The sequence below is a fragment of the Hesperophylax consimilis genome, chromosome 14 (genome assembly GCF_061612785.1).
Source record: "Hesperophylax consimilis isolate HC1 chromosome 14, BYU_Hcon_1.0, whole genome shotgun sequence".
Classification (NCBI taxonomy): domain Eukaryota; kingdom Metazoa; phylum Arthropoda; class Insecta; order Trichoptera; family Limnephilidae; genus Hesperophylax; species Hesperophylax consimilis.
This window is the reverse complement of record NC_142849.1, coordinates 822,944-843,622: the sequence shown is the minus strand read 5'-3', so window position 1 is coordinate 843,622 and position 20,679 is coordinate 822,944. Positions and strand designations below refer to the sequence as shown.

At 34.0% G+C, this 20,679-nt stretch overlaps 1 protein-coding gene across 1 annotated transcript in view; it reads left to right on the top strand.

Moving 5' to 3' along the window:
• The window catches only part of chp (leucine rich repeat containing G protein-coupled receptor chaoptin), a 52,195-nt gene that overhangs the window by 19,042 nt on the left and 12,474 nt on the right, over positions 1 to 20,679 (top strand). The window contains exons 10-21 of the mRNA XM_089639400.1: positions 559 to 778; positions 2,719 to 2,943; positions 4,727 to 4,968; positions 5,135 to 5,292; positions 7,249 to 7,336; positions 7,520 to 7,685; positions 9,064 to 9,206; positions 9,774 to 9,915; positions 11,972 to 12,136; positions 14,808 to 15,002; positions 18,486 to 18,629; positions 19,389 to 19,529. Of these exons, the coding sequence (XP_089495526.1) occupies positions 559 to 778; positions 2,719 to 2,943; positions 4,727 to 4,968; positions 5,135 to 5,292; positions 7,249 to 7,336; positions 7,520 to 7,685; positions 9,064 to 9,206; positions 9,774 to 9,915; positions 11,972 to 12,136; positions 14,808 to 15,002; positions 18,486 to 18,629; positions 19,389 to 19,529 (2,029 nt within the window). The remainder of the gene's footprint in view (positions 1 to 558; positions 779 to 2,718; positions 2,944 to 4,726; positions 4,969 to 5,134; positions 5,293 to 7,248; positions 7,337 to 7,519; positions 7,686 to 9,063; positions 9,207 to 9,773; positions 9,916 to 11,971; positions 12,137 to 14,807; positions 15,003 to 18,485; positions 18,630 to 19,388; positions 19,530 to 20,679) is intronic.

The window sequence follows — 20,679 nt, the reverse complement described above, 5'->3', positions numbered from 1 at the left end:
CTACGCCCCAATACAAAGGACTGTCCCATCAATCCTTGGTTTCAACGATTCCCCCATTTCTCCAAAAAATAAATTATTTCACTTATTCGAATGAGGATTGGATATTGTTCCATTCCTTCTCACCTTTTTACAATTCACATGCTTGACTCCTCAGATTTTACATTCTGTTGTCTGAAGTGGATCACATATTTATTGGATGACATATTTTTTGGTTGTCCCTCTCTAAACATACGCCCTCTCTTTTATCAAGCCATATCTAAAATTTCCTCCCCTCCATTCAACATCTCATCTCTTCTCAATCTTAAGTCTGAATTCGACTACAATCTTCATATAATTTTGAAATTTGCCAATTTAAACAAAATAATTTATAAATTCTCCTTTCCTCTCTCCAGAAGTTGAAATGATGGCCTAGAAGGGTGAAAGCCCGATGCATTGGTAAAAATACACTTCTCGTTATACGTTTCCTCATAACATTGTAGTGGAGTGTTAAAAGTTATTTTCCTTTCCTGTCTGTAATGTTATGGTATGGAACTGTTTATATTTATAAATATTTTCCAGGATGCGATCCCTGCGCTCTTTGTCTCTCAGTCGACTTCCGAGGGACACCCTGGTCTCCGACGACTTCCAGGAGTTTGGGGTGGATCTCGAGGAGTTGAAGATCGTTGGAGGATCTTTAGAAGCCATTCAGTCTCACGCCTTCAGACATCTAAGAACCATCAAGTACCTGGACCTATCAGAGAACGAAATATCAAAAATAGATAAAGAAGCTTTTATTGAGGTAAAGAAATAAGTGGTTACTAGATCTGAAGTTGAACCTAAAGTTTAGTTTGCTGTAAGGATATTTGGGTTGTATCCTATCCTGAAGTTGAACCTAAAGTTAAGTTTTCTGTAAGGATATTTGGGTTGTGTCCTATCCTGAAGTTGAACCTAAAGTTTAGTTTGCTGTAAGGATATTTGGGTTGTGTCCTATCCTGAAGTTGAACCTAAAGTTTAGTTTGCTGTAAGGATATTTGGGTGGTGTCCTATCCTGAAGTTGAACCTAAAGTTTAGTTTGCTGTAAGGATATTTGGGTTGTGTCCTATCCTGAACTTGAACCTAAAGTTTAGTTTGCTGTAAGGATATTTGGGTTGTGTCCTATCCTGAAGTTGAACCTAAAGTTTAGTTTGCTGTAAGGATATTTGGGTTGTGTCCTATCCTGAAGTTGAACCTAAAGTTTAGTTTGCTGTAAGGATATTTGGGTTGTGTCCTATCCTGAAGTTGAACCTAAAGTTTAGTTTGCTGTAAGGATATTTGGGTTGTGTCCTATCCTGAAGTTGAACCTAAAGTTTAGTTTGCTGTAAGGATATTTGGGTTGTGTCCTATCCTGAAGTTGAACCTAAAGTTTAGTTTGCTGTAAGGATATTTGGGTTGTGTCCTATCCTGAAGTTGAACCTATAGTTTAGTTTGCTGTAAAGATATTTGGGTTGTGTCCTATTCTGAAGTTTAACTGAATTATATGTCTTGCGTCCAAGCAACCAATGAAAAAAATTATTACGGAAGTCCAATCCTTTTTATCTCAATTTATAAAAAATATTTATTTGTCCTTAAGATTTTCTGATTTTCAATGAACATTTTAAAATGATAGTACATTTTATTTCCTCAAAACAAATATTTATAATGGCTGAGAACCATTCACATCTTGAGTGCCGCTGTATCCATATGGATCAAACAAAAAATTATTTCTATCTGTTATTCTTTAAAACTACTTAAGTAAAGGTGCATTATATACTATTTTTTTCAAATATCTGAATACATTGTCTGGTGAGACCAGTGGTCGGCAAACTCAGATTACAAAAGAGTAAAAAATCAGTAGTACATCAATTTAAAATTCTTTTGAGAACCAAATTTCTTTACAAGAATCCTATTTTTAGAAATCAGTTAAAACTAGGTATACTAAATAAATAATATGAAATTTTCATTATTATTATTTTTTAGATAACTGACATTTCAATTACAAAACAAAGTACTTATGAATACTCATATCTATAATTTAAAAAAAAAAACATAACTTGTCGACATACAGCATAAACAACGAGCGCAAACTATGCACTCGGGAATATTAAAATGTCTGAAGTGCAAATTTTTAAAAAACTGTAATTTTTATTTGCTTTTAGATTTATAAAATGTTACTAATAATTAGTAAAATAAAATCTGTTTTAAACACGTCATTCGTCATAGAGTTGCACTTAAGAAGTAAAGAGTCGTAGATTGCTACCACTGGGTTAGACAGTGCAATTTACAAAAACATCATTTTGGAAAAAAATTAATAAGTTCTTACGAAAATAGAATAAGTTGTCGGACAGTAAAAAGTGTTAGCGTTTGCACTAATTTTAACTTACAAGAGTTGAATTCATGACTTCACTCATTTCCGTAGTAGATAGTAAACAATGATTAAAAAAAGGATAAGATAAATAATTACAAAATCTTTATCTTGTTCCTACTAAAATATTTGAAAATATCAGAAATAAACAAGTGTTGTTTATTTGCTTTCTTAACTTTCTTATAATTTAATAGTAAGTTCCTGATTTTTTATTCTAAATAAAATTTCCCTAATAAAAAGTATCTATTGGCAAAAAGATTTACAAAGCAATCACATACTAATTTTAATTTGTAAATTTTAATTTCATTTGCATAAATTGCACTACAGATTATAAGATAATAGAATGCATTAAATTTCAGCTGGGCCACGGCCTGATCAGCTTGAAGATCTCCAATGGGCTGGCGGATTCGCAGAACGAGCTGCCACACGACGCGCTGCGGCCGCTGTCCCATCTGCAGTATCTGGACATCTCCAACAACCGCATCAGCTCCGTGCCCGACACATCCTTCCACTTCCTCGGAGACCTTAAGCGCCTCGAGCTGCAAGATAATGTCATCACCAACTTCTATAAGGGGACATTGCAGGTTACAATTACTAATTTAGTTCGTTCTATCGCATTGGGAGTTTAATCGAAGATTAAAAAGGGAGAAAAAAATTCCCTCAATTATAAGAAAATTTCCTATGTTGGTCTTTTCCATATTTTAGTTGATATATTTTTCTCTAGGTCTAAACGAATTTCATTATGTCCAGAGATGTGCTTTATTTCAAATAAATCCATTTCAAATGGAAATGCAAAATACAAAATGGGTATTTTCCATTTTGCATTTTAAATGCTTTTCTAAAAACCATTTTGCATTTTGCATTTTAAATGCTTTTCTCAATGCATTTTCCATTTTAAATGCTTTTTTGCAACATTCTTCCTACTATCTCCACTCATCTTTTTTTCATAAGCCCCAAATATCAGTCGGTCCTCAACCTCGCTATGAGAGATAATTTACATTTGTCAAATTGCTCCCTGGTAGGAGCCCTGGCAATTGAGTGATACCATTGCAAAAAATACTGATTCAAATAGGTCCTGAACATAGGGCCATGACGCTGTAATATTAAATGTTAGATAGCATTTTCTATGTTTTTACGTTGGCCAACATTAGTCCCGCGCAAATTTTTTGTGGTTCCATAATCTGTAGTCGTGGTGTTTTTGGATTTACCATCATGTAATATGTTTGTTCTACAAAAAAACTATTTAAAAATTCTATAATTATTTTAATTGTTTGACCTGAGAAACCATTTTGCATTTTCAATGCATTTTGAAAATAGGTATTTTGCATTTTGCATTTGAAATGCTTTTCTAAAACCCATTTTGCATTTTGCATTTTCAAATGGAAAAGTTTTGACCCATTTCCATTTTGCATTTCAAATGGTTTTGGGTACCCATTTTGCACATCTCTGATTATGTCACTGCACGAGAGGTTAGCGACAATTATGAGCAATAATACAAAAATCAGCAATTCATTAAAAGATCTGTGACTAAAGAATATAATGTTTTAGGTTACAAAAAATTATTTTATTTATGAAAATCACAAATTTTTCAAGAAAGTAATTCATTTTTTAATGTAAAAAACTACATTTTCAGGAATTAACTTATTTTAACAACAACTTAAAAGACGAAAGTCACTGAAAAAATTCTGTCGATTCTTGTAAATTAATATTCTGTACAAATTTGGTATTAACAAATCTCATAGGTTGTGAGCTCACTAAGGCAGCTAGTAGATTCCCAAGGTTTACAGATCTACCGCTCCGGTGCCACTATTATGTTTTGTATGAACTTAAGTAATATGATTTATTTCGGACTCGCTCTTCGGCAGAACGAGTAACATTTGGACGGGTGTATTTTCTAGCCTAGAATTGAATGACATGCTATTAAAAGTTTTGTAAAATTATAATAAAAGTTTTTCTTATTTCTTTATATTTTTTAATGGGAGTTCACTGCACAAATACTCTTTAGAGAAAACCGCCACTGATCTTAGTACATAAAGCTGCTAGTGGAAGGACTTTTAATATGTTTCTTGTTCTTGTTGCTGTGTTCAGTGCGGTTCCATGATAACTCAACCAATGACAATTCAACACACCTTTAAAAGTGATATAAAGTCATTAAAAGCAATGAAAATAAAACTAACCTTTAAACCTAACCTAGTTTTTGTTTCATCACTTTTTAAGGGTTTGTTGAACTGTCATTGTGTTGAGTTATATGGTTTCCGTTCAGTGCTTTGCGATAATGTGATAAAACTTTAGGACACCTTTTTCATATTACAAAAATAATTTGCATATGCGTACATATAATTTACCGAGAATTATATAATATTTCAGGGAGACATTCACTCGTCCCTGGAGAGTGTGATCCTGTCGGTGAACCGGCTGACGTACATCGCCCAGCACACCTTCGTGGAGCTGCCGGACCTGCGGGAGATCGCCCTGGAGGACAACCTCATCGAGAAGCTGGAGCGCAGGGCCTTCATGAACCTGGACCGCTGCAAGAAGATCAGTCTCCGGGGGAACAAGATGAGAGACGTGTCCGACGAGGCCTTCCAGAACTTACCCGAGCTTGAAGTGTAAGAATAAGTCGTAACGATTATTACTTCATTTTCAATGTTATCGAGAGCCAATGGGAAGAGGAATATTGTGAAGTAGCCATTCAAATGTGATCCAGATCCACTTACAGATCCAGATTGAGATCCGCTGCCATGGATTATTAATAAGTGTATTGTGTATTCCCAGGTTGGACATGTCCTACAACCACATGAGCACATTTGAGTTCTCCATGTTCGACCAGGTGGGCACCCTGGGCTCGCTGAAGGTCAACGCCTCACACAACCGCATTAACAAGCTGAGTGACTCCATCGCCGCCGCATTTGGAACCATCGTGCGTGAACCCGGTAAGTACATAATTCACTATTACTTCATTATTAATTCACTATTAATACACACATATTCATTATTTTTAAAAGTTTTTACCTACTGACCTTTTCATCAAGTATAACATACTAAGCATTCTGAAACCTAAGTCAGTACACGCTGGAAGCAACAAACTCAACCCAGAGCCCTTCCTCCACAGGGATACTAGTTATGTCGTGTACTAACATTGCAAACAAGTTGTCGCGCACGGTCCGTACACGTCGCTACTAAAATCATTTCAATCTTTAAGAGACTCGTGTCGCAACCAATCATTGATCATTCTTGTTAAGTGTTTTATTTCTACAATTGATCGAAAGTACACGCATTGTTACAAAATTTCCAACATAAGTGACGCCATGTCCATGCCCGACTGGTGGCGGGAGATTGGCGTTGCCTATGAGAACATGTCAACAACTTGTACCTGTGTATGAACCTCGGCGCAGATGTATGGCGGTATTCGCTAAGTTACTTGAATCGTTGAGTATCAGATACTTGCATATCTCTGTGGACGAAGGGGCCTAACTCTGTATTCATAATTTGCGTTAAGATCAAGTTTTAGAAATGGATCTTACTAAAATAGTTCTCTCTTTGAGGTGGAATTACTGTTACTTTATGATAAACTATTTGATAAGTAAAAATCTGTGATTAAGGATGTACATTTCATGGTCTTTTTGCCGCTGAACATGGTTCAATAAGTTGTACCATTTTAGAATATTATTAGCTCCTTTAACTTTTATATTTTGTTATGTTTTATCACTTATAATTTGATTCATTTCACATTTGTCACCATCATTCTCCAGCACTCCATTATGAGGATCAGTTCATCTCTGTTTCAGGTGACTGCACTAATTTTCACAATACATTTTGTCAATGTGAGTTCATCACTGCCTCATATTTGACTTCTGTCACTTCACGTCATATATAAACAGGCGTCATGTTACATTTGAAGTGCATTGAATAAATACAGATTCATACTGCTGTCATAAAAGAACTTTTCTCATAAGAGATAATATCTCATTTTATCTCTTTCAATGTATTCTACTCTTGACTTTTTCAAATGGCACTTCACATGATGAATTCGCAGTGACAATTTATTCATTATTTTTTTAATCGTATTGCTTTACTTTAATTGAGTGTAATCAGAGATGTGCAAAATGGGTACCCAAAACCATTTGAAATGCAAAATGGAAATGGGTCACAATTTTTCCATTTGAAAATGCAAAATGCAAAATGGTTTTTAGAAAAGCATTTCAAATGCAAAATGCAAAATACCTATTTTCAAAATGCATTGAAAATGCAAAATGCAAAATACCTATTTTCAAAATGCATTGAAAATGCAAAATGGTTTTTCAGGTCAAACAATAAAATAATTATAGAATTTTTAAACAATTTTGTCATTTAATAATGGATATCAATGTAGAACAAACATATTACATGATTGTAAATCCAAAAACACCACGAATACAGATTATGAAACCACAAAAAAATTGCGCGGGACTAATGTTGCCGACGTAAAAACATAGGAACTGCTATCTAACATTTAATATTACAGCGTCATGGCCTCATGTTCAGTATTTGAATCAGCATTTTTTGCAATGGTATCACTCAATTGCCAGGGCTCCTACCAGGGAGCAACTTGACAAATGTAAATTATCTCTCATAGCGAGGTTGAGGATCGACTGATATTTGGGGCTTATGAAAAAAAGATGAGTGGAGATAGTAGGAAGAATGTTGCAAAAAAGCATTTAAAATGGAAAATACATTGAGAAAAGCATTTAAAATGCAAAATGCAAAATGGTTTTTAGAAAAGCATTTAAAATGCAAAATGGAAAATACCCATTTTGCATTTTGCATTTCCATTTGAAATGGATTTATTTGAAATAAAGCACATCTCTGAGTGTAATAATAGAATATTATAAATGTTTCAATTCTTTTAGGTATTGGAATAGGAAGTTATCACTCGAACATTAAATCTCTGGATTTATCGCACAACAATATCTCATACATTAGCCGATCCTATTTCAGGTAAGACTTTCATATTAAATTACTTTATTATTCATTGTCAGCAACAAAAAATTTGTAAGATTGAAAAAAAACTTAATCAAAACAATCAATATACATACTGTGAATTAAGATTCTCAAATCAAACAAACAAATGAATATTGTTGTATTATTTAGAGATGAAATACCTGCAATATTTATTTTCAGGTCGGCAGAAGTATCTCTAACTCACCTGTATTTATCTCACAACAAGTTACAAAATGCTACCCGGGACGTGTTTGGAAACATGCCTCACCTGCAAGTACTGGACCTGTCTCACAACCAGCTGCTGGATCTGGAGTTTGACACCTTTAAGAACACTAAGCGATTGCAGGTGAGCCCACACGTAATTCAATACCATGGCGTGGCTGACGCATATGTGTTTAATCACTCGACACTTAAGATTCAAATTAAAATTTCGCATAATGTATAGATCTAATGGTAGTCAGTCTGATTTTAAAACACGGCTTATTGTTTATCCTATCTTTTGTTGAAATATTTAAGAAGAACTATCTTTACTTCATCCCGATATATGAAAAAACAATCTCCCCATTTCTCGGGGGCTGGGAGGTGATCTCCTGCCATTTAGTCGTTAAGTGTAATATCTGTCGTTTCGTTTTTTTTTTATTATTTAATTTTATATTTTATTTAATTTTTAAGCAATGACCGCCATGTTCAACGGAGTGGTCAGAAGCAAGCTGGAGTACGCCAGTACTGTCTGGATACCTTATCAACTTAAATACATAAATATGATTGAACAAATTCAAAAAAAATTCCTAAGGTATGTTTACATGCGATCATACGGAATATATCCGAAATTCATGCATCACGTGGAACTGCTAAAGGAGACAAATTACCAAAGCCTGGAGACCAGGCGTAATGCCGGACTCATGGTATTTGAATTAAAGTTACTACAAAACCTTATCGATTGTCCATATCTCCTGTCATGCTGTGGCTTATTCGTTCCTGATAAATACTGTCGAAATCGTAGCCACGACCTATTCTGTATACCGCAGGGTCGAACAGATGTCATTGCCCAACATTATGTGTTTAATATCACTATACCATGTTTAAAAAAAATAATGTACATGTATTGTTAGTTATAATAAAATTGTACCATAATTGGACTTACCTGTCTGTCGTACAATAAATAAAATAAAAATATATATATATACATTTTTTTTTTCTGTATCATGAGTTATGATTTATGACCATAATTTTAGTACGGGGTGGTTCCTTGGCTTACATGTGTATGTTATTATAATAAAAATTTCTATAGGTTTATAATTTATGTATAGGTGGATGTCTGAGCTGATTTGTTGGGTGGTGTATGGGTTAACTCATGATATTCATTCAATGAACTTATAAAGGGTACAGTTTTACTTCAAAACTTATTTGTTCAGGGTGCTTCGGGGCGCGGGGCTCCGCTGCGCGGGGCCCCCTCACTGCTTAAGACCCTCGCAGCCCTTTCGACCCTTAAGGCCCTCGGTGTTTTCAACTCAAGTAATGTAAAGAGATAAAAATATATTTTCTTGAATATTTCAACAGATGTCAATTGAGTAAAGAATATTTTGAACTCTGGTTCACTACCATCGTATTTGATCAATAGATTCTACGAAGTTTTGTGTAGGAGTACAATAAGCATTATTCTGGTTGATTATATCGGTTATTACTTAGGCATTACTGCAGTGTATGATTGTATTTTACCACAGATAGTCCTGCTGTCACACAACCTCCTGAACGACGTCTCCTCGGAGGTGTTCCGCTCGCTGCAGTCGCTGAGGGTCATAGAGATCGCCAATAACGACATTAAACTGCTGCCCGATAACCTCTTCCCCGAAGAGGGTTTGGAAAAGTAAGATCAATACCAAGAAGTAATTTTTTTATCACTAAGCTAATTTTAGTCTAAAATGTTAACTTACAAATAGACTACTTAATATTTTTCTTTTCTGTCAATCCATTTGAATTTTTTTACAAAATTTAAATAATAATAGACTGTTTAAGGTCGACAGATGACAAGGTGCTCTTTGTTTACTTTTATAGATAATACTGTGGGGTTACAGCTTATTCACTCCCCAATAAATAAATAATGTTTTTAAAAATATTAACTACAACCATGATATGTGAATTATCACTTAAAAATTAAAATTAATAAATTGCCACGGCCAAGAATTGAACTCCGATCGACTGCTTGGAACGCAACTACGCTGACAATTACACAACCAACAATTGTAAGAATGGTGGTGTAAATTCAATATAATAAGTACCTTATGCATTACTTATGTATTTATGAATTATTTTAGAAAGTTACGTATCCACAACCGAAATTATATTGTTAATGAAAGATTTACACAAAGTCATTGAACTCTCGTAACCTTAATATCTGTAGCAGTGTATATCTCTCTTTAACAAATGTTTACAGGTTAGACCTGTCCAACAATGACCTGTCTCGCATCCCGTCCAACTGCTTCTCTCCTGGCGCTGCCGCCTCCCTGACCAAGCTGGACCTCAGCGGAAACTGCATCCCGGCAGTGGGCAGCGGAGACCTCATGCAGAAGTTCAGGGTAAGACTAGCCCCAACCACTTTCCTCTTCTTTGTGTGGGTGTGTCTAGATCTTGGCTATTACCTCTAATCTAATGTGTGAAGTATTCACTGCTAGTCTGTGTTGGAGAGTTGGTGTTGGACCTACCGTATTAAATTCTTATAATATTCGCAATAGTTTTTCATCTCCGAATATTATTAATCGTTTTTAAACAAGAAAAATAATTGTATTATTTAAAAGTCACGAAAAATTACTATTTTAGTTTTTAACTTTATTTTATGATAATGGCAAAATTTATTAAATTTACAAAAAAATATAAGAATAATAAGAGTTTGTAAATTTTTTATATATGTAATAGTGGTTCAAACATATTTAAATTGTTTCATTTATTTATAATGGATAACTACGAAGTTATAGCTACTTTCAAAAGTATTATATTTTTAAAACTTATAGGTATCTACATTCTTTTTCAACTTATCATGTTTATAAAACATTTTATTACACTTTTATTATTATTTTTTTTAATATGAACATCTTATTTCTAGTAAGTTTTTAGATTCTCACGGCCAAAAGCATTTTTATTGTTTGTTTTTGGGGTGTTATGCCGTGTTGCGCTAACTCCTTCTTTAGAAAAAGGCTAAAAAAGGCTTCTTCGGCTAAAGAAGGAGTTAGCGCAACACGGCATAACACCCCAAAAACAAACAATAAAAATCTTATTTCTATTTTGTGATTTAAAAAAAAAATTGAAATCTCTTTTTCTTTTATTATTAAACTTTTAATAAAATCTTTCAGTCCAACACACGGAGGTAGGTATCATTAGTTGTGTTTGCTGATAGCTCTGTGATCCAACACTTGTTGTACGAGTATGCTATAGGAATATCAGTTTGAATGGTAACAGATAGATAAATACAGTGTGCTCTGTTTCATGTAGAGGCTATACTATATTAATAAATGTGTTTCTTTATTACTTATCTACCACTTCTCCTGCCCTGGACTATTCCCCTCCAAGTAAGTTTAAGTGATCATATTATTTATCTTGCATTTCATAAGATAAAAGATGCAATAAAATTAGTGTTTATAACCTTTAAGGGCGTTGACACGTTCTGGTATGCCAATACTAGTGCGCTGCTTTGTTTATACCGAAGGTTTAATTTTGTCCGATGTCATGTCGAGATATTAGTACAAGGGGCCTTTATTTTGCCATCAACTATGTTGAGAAGGTGGCCCGGAAAGAGTTAAAAGTTTGACAGTTATTTACACTTTTTGTTATCTTGTCTATATCAGGGGTGTAGAAGTGCTATTCTACGGTCTTGTAGTTAACATATACATAATTACCTGGGAAATGTCAGAATATGTTATAAAGTACAAGTACATTTTTAAGGAACAACAGAATAAACACAATCATTTCATTACAGTTTCAATGAACATTTTCTTATACTCTCTAAATATGTAATACATATGTACATGTCGTCACACTAGACTTTCTGAGTCTAGTTTGGTAAAAATCTCTAAGAAAATATTATTAAAAACTTATTGTGAAATAATATTATACTAACCCTTGGATTCTAAACATTATAATATCATGTTAGTTAAATTTGTCAGCTTTCTTTTTTTCTAATGTAATATAATGTATATAACGAGTTTTATGAGGATGCGTCACTTTGTGGCAGATATGGTACAATGTGACTTTACTAATTTGGTGGCGAATACACCACTACGTGACCCAAGGGGTTAAAAAATATATTTTTTCTCTTTTTTATTACTATACAGATGCGTAAAAAAAATCAGTAAAACATTTTATTTTTTTAGTTTACAGCGAAAGATTCAAACTTTTCTCCAGAGAAAGAGAACGACAGATATTAAAATATGTAATATTGTATTTTTAACCCCGTAAATAACTTTTTTGATATCAATTTATCTTTCCCTCAAAATTATTCTCAAACAGACTTGCAAAGTCTTTGTAATGTACTAGATGTCGTTATGTCCAAATAGTCAGTAGTACATATGTGACCATATTCTGTGTTACTTGGCCAACCATCTCCGTGTGCAAAGTACAATAATAGTGCCCGCTTGGCAGTTTTGGGACTACGACGACTACGACCCCGTGGAGCAGCGGCCTAACGACTGGCAGAAGCCAGGCGGAGAGTACCAGGATTACACGTACCACAGTGTGCGGCGCCCCCATCCAAACCAAAAACCCGACAAACTCAAAAACCAACCCCGCCCAGAGATTTTCTTCAAGGTCAGACCATGTGTCCAGTGTCCAGTGTTGCATGTCTCTACAATGTGACCAATTAATGCACTGTCATCTAATTAACACTCTTTTCATCTTTCTTTCTTTTCTTGTCATTAGAATCATCTAATAAAAAGTAGTTAAGTGGAACCTCATGAATTCAAACATCGATAATTTGAAAAACAGCGTAAATCGTTTTTTTTCGAAAATACTCATTATGCTGTGTAAGCAACTGTATCTGTGTACATATAAATTTAAAAAAAAAATCATTTTTCTAAAACAGATTAAATGTATTATATGATAAATATTTGTTTGTTTAAAACTGTGTTGTATCTTTTACCATTTCTTTTTAACGCTATAATAGATATTCTTACAACACTGTTTAATATTAATTTTTTCTGAAGTTATAAATACTTTTTGCAGTTGATCTTCATCATATTATCTAAATTTATGTTAAATTTAGTCTTCTCTCTTTCTCTAATTGGCAGCCTTTTTTAAATCTTACATTTGTTTATTCATTACAGCACTTAGCTTACGCAATGCATTTTCGTACAAAATATTAATTAATTTTGCAACAATAATACCACCGATATTATTTTATGGATCATTATTTTTCCACATCTACTTTCTTCTCTCTCATTATGTATGCATGCATGTATGTATGTATAAGGATTATATTACATTGTTCTGTACTGTCCGGTGGAATTAGTATTCACCTTTACACTTGTATGGTTTGTTTTAATCCCATTCCTAATTAGTGATAATCCTCAGAAGCCTTTGGAGCGTAGTTAAGCTTTTGGGTCTGTTTTGCATCGCTTTCAGGATTTTATTACATTACTTTTATTATTATTATTTAATTTCACATTGTAAAGCATGTCACTAGTTTATTTTCTTATTTCCAGTGTTTCCTATTGTTATTCAGAAATTATCAATGATTTCATTTGAAAAGTGAAACATAATTTACCATTGATTACATATTATACCAATGGGATATTTCTTTTCTGTTGGCGTTATGTACTGGATATTTACAAATGCATGAATATTTTGCACAATAGCTCTAAGGTTAAGTTGGGATGGGATGGGTTAACCCAAGGCTCCCCAACCCCAGGCCCGCGGGCCATATTGTGGCCCGTCAACGAATTATAAGCGGCCCGCGTGAACTATTTCCAAAATACACGCCAATTTGAAAATTACTTGGATCGAAAAATATTTTCATATCGTTGCATCATCCACCAGGAGGCGTTGTGTGCAAAGGAAACAAATTTGAATTTTATAATGGATCCGGTAGTACGCTACATAAATTAAATGCTATGCATAAAAAATCTTGTCTTAAACATTAGTTTACCAAAAAATAAAAATTAAATATGTTCAAAAGCTTTTCACAGACGTCAATTCAGAGTTTTATTTGAAGAAGAAATCAGCGAATTTGGAGAGTTACAACTGTATTGCGCTTTGCGATGGCTTTCAAGGGGCAACATTTCTTCATCTTGAGGGATCAGGTGTTGGAATTTTTAGAAGAAAAAGGGGCGTTACCTTTGGAAAGCGATTTACTCAAGAATAAGTACTGGTTGAGTGATTTTGCATTTCTTGTTGACATCAACAATTATCTCAATATTTTAAATCTCAAATTACAAGGCAAAGATTGTTCACTTCCGACTATGTTTAGCCAACGAAAATATTGACCTTTTTCTCATACTCAAAGATTTGAAAGAGAAGCTCAATAACAATGTCAGAAATCACATCGATAGTACCAATTACTTGGATTTAGATTTTGTTGCATAAAATGTTGTTATGTTATTTGGCAGTAGATGCTATTTACTTTAATATTTCAATAATCGACAATAAAATTTCAATGCGTTTATTAATTTGTTTGTTGCATAAAACAAGACAAAAAAGCATAGGTAACAAAAATAGGAACCGTCAGTAGTCAGTGGCCCGCCAGTGACTTTCAAATCGTCAATTTTGCCCAACTGTTAAAAAGGTTGGGCAGCCTTGGGTTAACCCTTTACACTTACGGTGATGCAGTTATCACTGGTGTATTATGCTTGCTAACCCATAGGGACCGGAACTCTGTACTTGCAGTGTTGAAGAATCGTGCACGATACAAATCAGTGTGATTGCAGTGTCGTTCCTGTAGATTAATTTTGCCTTCGGATATTACCTCTACCGGGTTAGTTAAAGACAAAAATAAAAATGTCACTTTATCAAGTATGGTATTGTCTACTTGTTGGCTTTAACAAAACAATCTATATATTTAATGTAGTTTCTTGCCGGCCAAGTTTCTACAGGTTAAAGTCATGTTGAATTGGAATGTTTCTGTGATATTAATGAAGCTTAAATACTAATACTCTACTGGTATTAAAAAAACCAACCGCAACCAGTACCAACTGCTTGCAGTTGTTTTAATTTTGTCATCTGTTTTATTTTCAATCATTTAATTTTCGTAAAAATAAAACAAATTGTTTATTGCACATCAGATATCTTCAAAATGTAAAAAAAAAATCAAAAGAACAAGTCTGAGGCACTATTTGGGGACTTTTTTCTGTAGGATGAATATTTTGTTATGAAAAGGGTTTCAATATACATAATGACTATCTACTTAAGAAGAAGTTACTTTTCCAGAGATCACTCTATTACTGCATAATTATAATTCTGATTTTATTTTGACTATCCCCAACAGTCTCTGTCCTGGCTGGACCTGTCCAACAACCGTCTGGTGAGGGTGGACGGGGGCGCTCTGGGCGGGCTGCCGCGCCTCAGCTGGCTGGATCTGGGACACAACGGGCCCCTCACGCTGGGCCGCTCCGACCGCACCTTCCAGGGCCTCGAGGACACCCTGACTCACCTCGGCCTGGAGAACGTCAGCCTGAGCTCGGTGAGGAAACTAACTATAAACTGTTGCCTTCATTTGCAAAATGATTGCTTTAACTTGTGAAACAATTCATTGATAACACTTGTGAAACAATCGATTGAGAAAAAAAATTGGCAACACTTTCGTAACAGTTGCTTACACTTGTGAAACAGTTGCTTTGACTTGTGAAACAATTGCCTTCATTTGTTAAACGATTGCCTTAACTTGTGAAAAAAATCTGGTTCCCATCCTGGGAGTCTAGCACAGATCGATAGATAACTACCGATGATTTTATTCAGATTTCCCGAGCATGGTTGTGATGATGTGACCGATGTCGATAACACAATAAATCAGGATCGATATACACTGGCAACACTGGCGCTTCTTTCTATATTCCTGAACGTCCGATGGCTACGTAAAAGTTAAAAATACTAATGAATTGACAATGTTGAATTGAAATATTAACTTCAATATACATTGGCAATCCGCATGTACTTTTCGACACTAAAAAAGTAGTTAATTAGTTCATGATGTCATTAGTCATGACACTCATAACTAACAACTTTTGTTTCTCAAAGCTGGAATTGAATCAATTAGTCGCATCTTAGATGAATTAATTATGTCTACGTATCGTATAAACGATTTATTTCAGTTCTAAGAGCTTGGTTAGTTCTCCCCCAATCATTAATAAGCCAGTTATTTTGCATAACGAGCAACATTTTCCAAAACGTTGTGCGTATTGACAGCTTATCTGACACCCTAGGAGGTTGCACTAAAAGTTCTGCTTTTGTCAACCGGCTGTTGGAATCATGCTCTGAACATGCTCGCAGATATCGCTAACTGACCATAGATGACAGATTTCATCAATATCTTATTTACATAGGCCTTTATCGATCGTCCGTGCTAGACTTTCAGGCACCGTGAGTTCAATTCCTCGTCTGGTTAATTCCTCCATCACGATACAAGCAACATTTTCCTCTTTCTGTGATTGTTTTAGGATATTTTGAAATATTGTCAGGTTATTAGTCAAAACAGTATTGCAAGAGTTTCGACAATTTGGTATGTATGTATTTATATATTACTACAAAAATGTTAACTCTATACAAATGATTATATATAGTGATTTATTTTTGGGGTATTATTAAGCTATATTGCCCTACCTTTAGCCAACGTTTCCATCATCAGGGCAGATGTATGATGATGGACACTGTAATGCTGTCTGACTAAAGGAAGTAGTGCATCACGGCATAATACCCCAAAAATAAATCACTAAAATACTTTTGGCGGTCAAAATCTCAAATCATACCTATACAAATTATGTTTATGTTTATATATTTTAATAATTTTGCACCACAATGAGTTCTCTACCCTTTTTTGTTTTCTTACATAATACATATTTTTTTTAGTCTGAACATATTTTTTAATAGGCTCTCGATAAGGAGATAAATAAGATTTGTCACTACCAATTGTTACACAATTATATGTTTTAATTGATTATCGCAGAAAGCAAACACTTTACATTTTATATTTTAATTGATTTATAACATTTACTCAATTGAACTGTGCCTTTGGAATATACCTGTAGAATTTTACTCTTCAATTAATTATAATCGTAATGTTGAAATGTTGCCACATTAACGGAGTATGGTGTGATCAGCTGGGATATTTGTAGCTGTCAGTTTACCGGGATGGTGAACGTCTCTATTACTTGAGTTGTGACCAGGTAAACACCGACAGTTTAACACAACCCTGAAGTTGTCCCTGCATTGAAAACTTCAAACAGTGGATAGTCATCCCTTGAGTCTCATTCTAGATCATTAGTTTGATTCTCGTCCCAGTTCATTCAGTTGAGTCTCATCCCAGTTCAATCAGTTGAGTTTCATTCCAGATCATTTAGTTGAGTCTCATTCCAGTTCAATCAGTTGAGCGACTTTCAAATTCATTCAGTTGAGTCTCATTCCAGTTCAATCAGTTGAGTCTCATTCCAGATCATTTAGTTGAGTCTCATTCCAGTTCAATCAGTTGAGCGACTTTCAAATTCATTCAGTTGAGTCTCATTCCAGTTCAATCAGTTGAGTCTCATTCCAGATCATTTAGTTGAGTCTCATTCCAGTTCAATCAGTTGAGAGACTTTCAAATTCATTCAGTTGAGTCATTCCAGTTCATTCATTTGAGTCTCATTCCAATTTATTAATTACGCAAGTTTTTTAAGAACCTTGTTCCCTATACCGGATTAAATACTAATGTAATAACTTGACATCGGTTAATATTATGCTTCTGCAAATTTCAGTCATTTTATTCATCAAAATATGAACTCTTCAAATAAGAAGCGGTCGATTTTTACTAAACGGGTTATTTTTGGAACCCGAGAAATAAATAAAATGAGATTTATAAAATAGATGGCTCTCGATGTTTCCTATACATTCCTGATTACTTAATTTTATTTACGCATTTAAGATCTTACACAGATAAGTTGACGAGTCGTAGAGACCATGAAAAAATTAGAGAAAAATGTTTAAAATCTCATTTCCCGACCCATAAAGTTAAATAGTTAGTTACACCCCCCCCCCCCTTCCCCTCTCTTGAAGTAAAATATATCCTAAAGTCATCAGTAGGTTAATGATTAGAAACTGAATGGCTGCATTTTGTATAACTTGGTGCTTTCGGTTACTAGTGTTTGCCACATGACCACCCTGTGAGAGTTGGAACCAACACATTTCATTTCAAGGTGCCGTTTCATTTACAATACTATTTATTCATGACATCACATTAAGTTCTAGCTTTATATTTCCTTCCTTCGTCACCTTGGGTAATTCTTCACCTTCTTACTTTATTATCTTTTACTTATCTTCTTTAATTACTTTTTTTTTTCAATAACCAAACACATTTATCATGGTGCATTAATATATGATTTCATATCTCTCACAAAGATGACATAGGCCTTGGGGGATAATATTTTTCTCAGGGTCTCCTCTGAGGTGTTAATGAAAAAAAAATTTTTTACATGTGTTGACAAATTGATCAGAATTTAACAGTCAAACTATGAAAATTACTTGTTTATACATAATCAAAAAAATTAGATGTAAAAATAAGTGTTGAAAGATAATGTTTAGTGTAAATTTAATAATTTTCAAGGGTTAAAAACATCAACAAGTTAACATTATTTAACAGATACAACAAACTTAAAAACCATTGAAAGTAAATAATAATCTTTTGCACAAGTATTTTACACTTTAAAAGCTAGAGCATTTGATATGAAATTATGCAAACACTCAACTTGAAAGAAAACACACCTGTTTATTTGACAAAATCAATGTGTATAATATGTTTTTCATTTGTTTCACCACAAAGTTACTATCAACATAATTAAAAAAAACACTATTTCACACATTTTTGTTTACTTCAATTTGAATGATATTGAGTGTTGTGGGTGGATGTTAGGGTTGTGTGTTTTAACAATATTTGTAGGGTATGATTGTCTGTTTGCTGATGTATATCTGTGTGAAGGTGCCATCTCTGCCGTTGCCGATGCTGCGCAGCCTGGACCTGTCCCACAACAACCTGCCATCGGTGCCGCCCGACACGGCCAACAACCTCACGCATCTGCGATACCTCGACCTGTCCGATAATGACCTCACCACCGTGCCCATTGTAAGTTTCTGTTAATTCTATCGCACAAGTAGTAAATAATTATTGATAGAATATTTTTTATTGATTTATTGTTATTAAGTTTCGGAGAACTCCATTTTATTTTTTTATTTTTTATATATTCAATAATATTGTTAGTGGGTTTATAAAAACAGTTTATTTTTATTAACCCAATAACAATATTATTGAATATATAAAAAAAAAAAAAAAAAAAAAAAAAATTTAAATGATAGAATAAAGTACAGTAGATACTTTTACTTATCCAGACCTTCGATAGAATTCAACTTATTATTTAGGTTCTATACAGTGAGGTCGTCTCTAATTTTTTATTTTGATTTTAAAAAGTTATCAACGAAAGTAAAATAAATTTTTAATCTTCAAAAATTAAAAAATTATTAGCTTTCAAAGTGAACACTGGTAAATTTTATCTAAAAGGTCTGTCCTCAATCAATATGCCACATGAACATTATTACAAAAACAATACATATTAAATTTACAATAAATTTGAATAGTCCATTTCAGAAAGGACAGTTTCAAAATTCCAATTCAACAATATTCTTGTGAAAAGAAATTATGTAAGTTTGTTAAAATAAGAATGACTGTTATTTTATCTCTGTTCTTGCATTGCATGTTGTATTTTTATAAGGAGTAGGTTTGGTTGCACTGGATTTGAACTCAATCTGTCAGAATGCTAGCCGTGTTTTGCCCACCAAACTCAGTCCTTGTTACTTAATTCATGTATTATATGTTTGATTGTTTCAGGTGACACACTCCTTGCCCCACCTGAGATGGCTGTCCCTAGCTAGGAACCCCATCACAACACTCACTAATACAAGTCTTCTGGGAGTAGCCCTGAGATTGGAATACCTGGACATCTCTGGACTACGACTTAACACGTTTGAGGCAAGTCTCCAACATTACAAAAAATATAACATGATATTATGAGTTAACAGTAAGTTGTGGTCTTACAACAGTACGATACTGATAGTATCTTCCACTCTGGAATGTGTCGCAAATATATTTTATAGTACTAGTGGACCCCGCAACCCTTCGCTATTGCTAATGTCTCGGGCATCTCCGACCTCTTCCACCATTCACTACTGTATACATTAAATCGACTTTAATTCGAGTCCATATCTCATTCCGCTGCAGAGATATTGCGTTAAGTATTCCTCAGGCGTCCCCGATTTCTTCTACCATGCAAACTACTTTATTAACACTCCTAGAACTAATTGAAACAAACTATTTTTGAGTTTTGGGATCGCAAACATATGCAGGCTGAATTTTTATATATTTACAAATAACACAAATTAAATTAACTTGCGCAGGCCGGGATTTGAACCCATGACCTCCAGCTTGCTAGTCGAGAGCCTTATTCCTCGACTACGGAGGCCGTCACGTGTCGTTTATTCCATCCAGACCTGAATTAATTATATTTCTCAAAAATAAATTGCATCCATCGTTCCTCTATCCATTGTTTTACCGCATTAATCGTTTAAAGCACAGAGTTTTTGTGTTATTTTAGTCAATCGATCGCTGCCTGCGGTCGCATTTCACATTAGTTGCAGCGGTGTGCGCATGCGGTTATCTTTTTATGTTCTTCTTTGATATTTTCAACCTTAAAATAAACCGTCTGCGTACTAAGTAAGAAATCAAGAAAGATTTAAAATTGTCGAAGAAATGGAAAAAATTCTCGCTGAAAAACGCTTTCATAAGCATGTAGGAACTGCGGCATTTTTATTAAAATACATGAATCTTTTTTTCAATTTGCATTTAAGCCTTCAGGCCTCTGATATATTGATCGTTAAATTTCTTAATGCTGTCGGAAAGTCGAAGAATTTGTGGGTATTTCCGCTTCTCAATAAAATCTAAGTAAATGGGATATCTTTGAATGTATCTGAAAACAGAAAACTGTTTTTGAAAGGTGATGAAATACGCTTTCATATTGTACTATTAAAAATAAACATACAATTTTTTAAATGGAACTTAAAAAGTTTTAAAAATGGCTCACCTTACTATTTTCTACTAAACACTGAACTAAAATTATTGATGA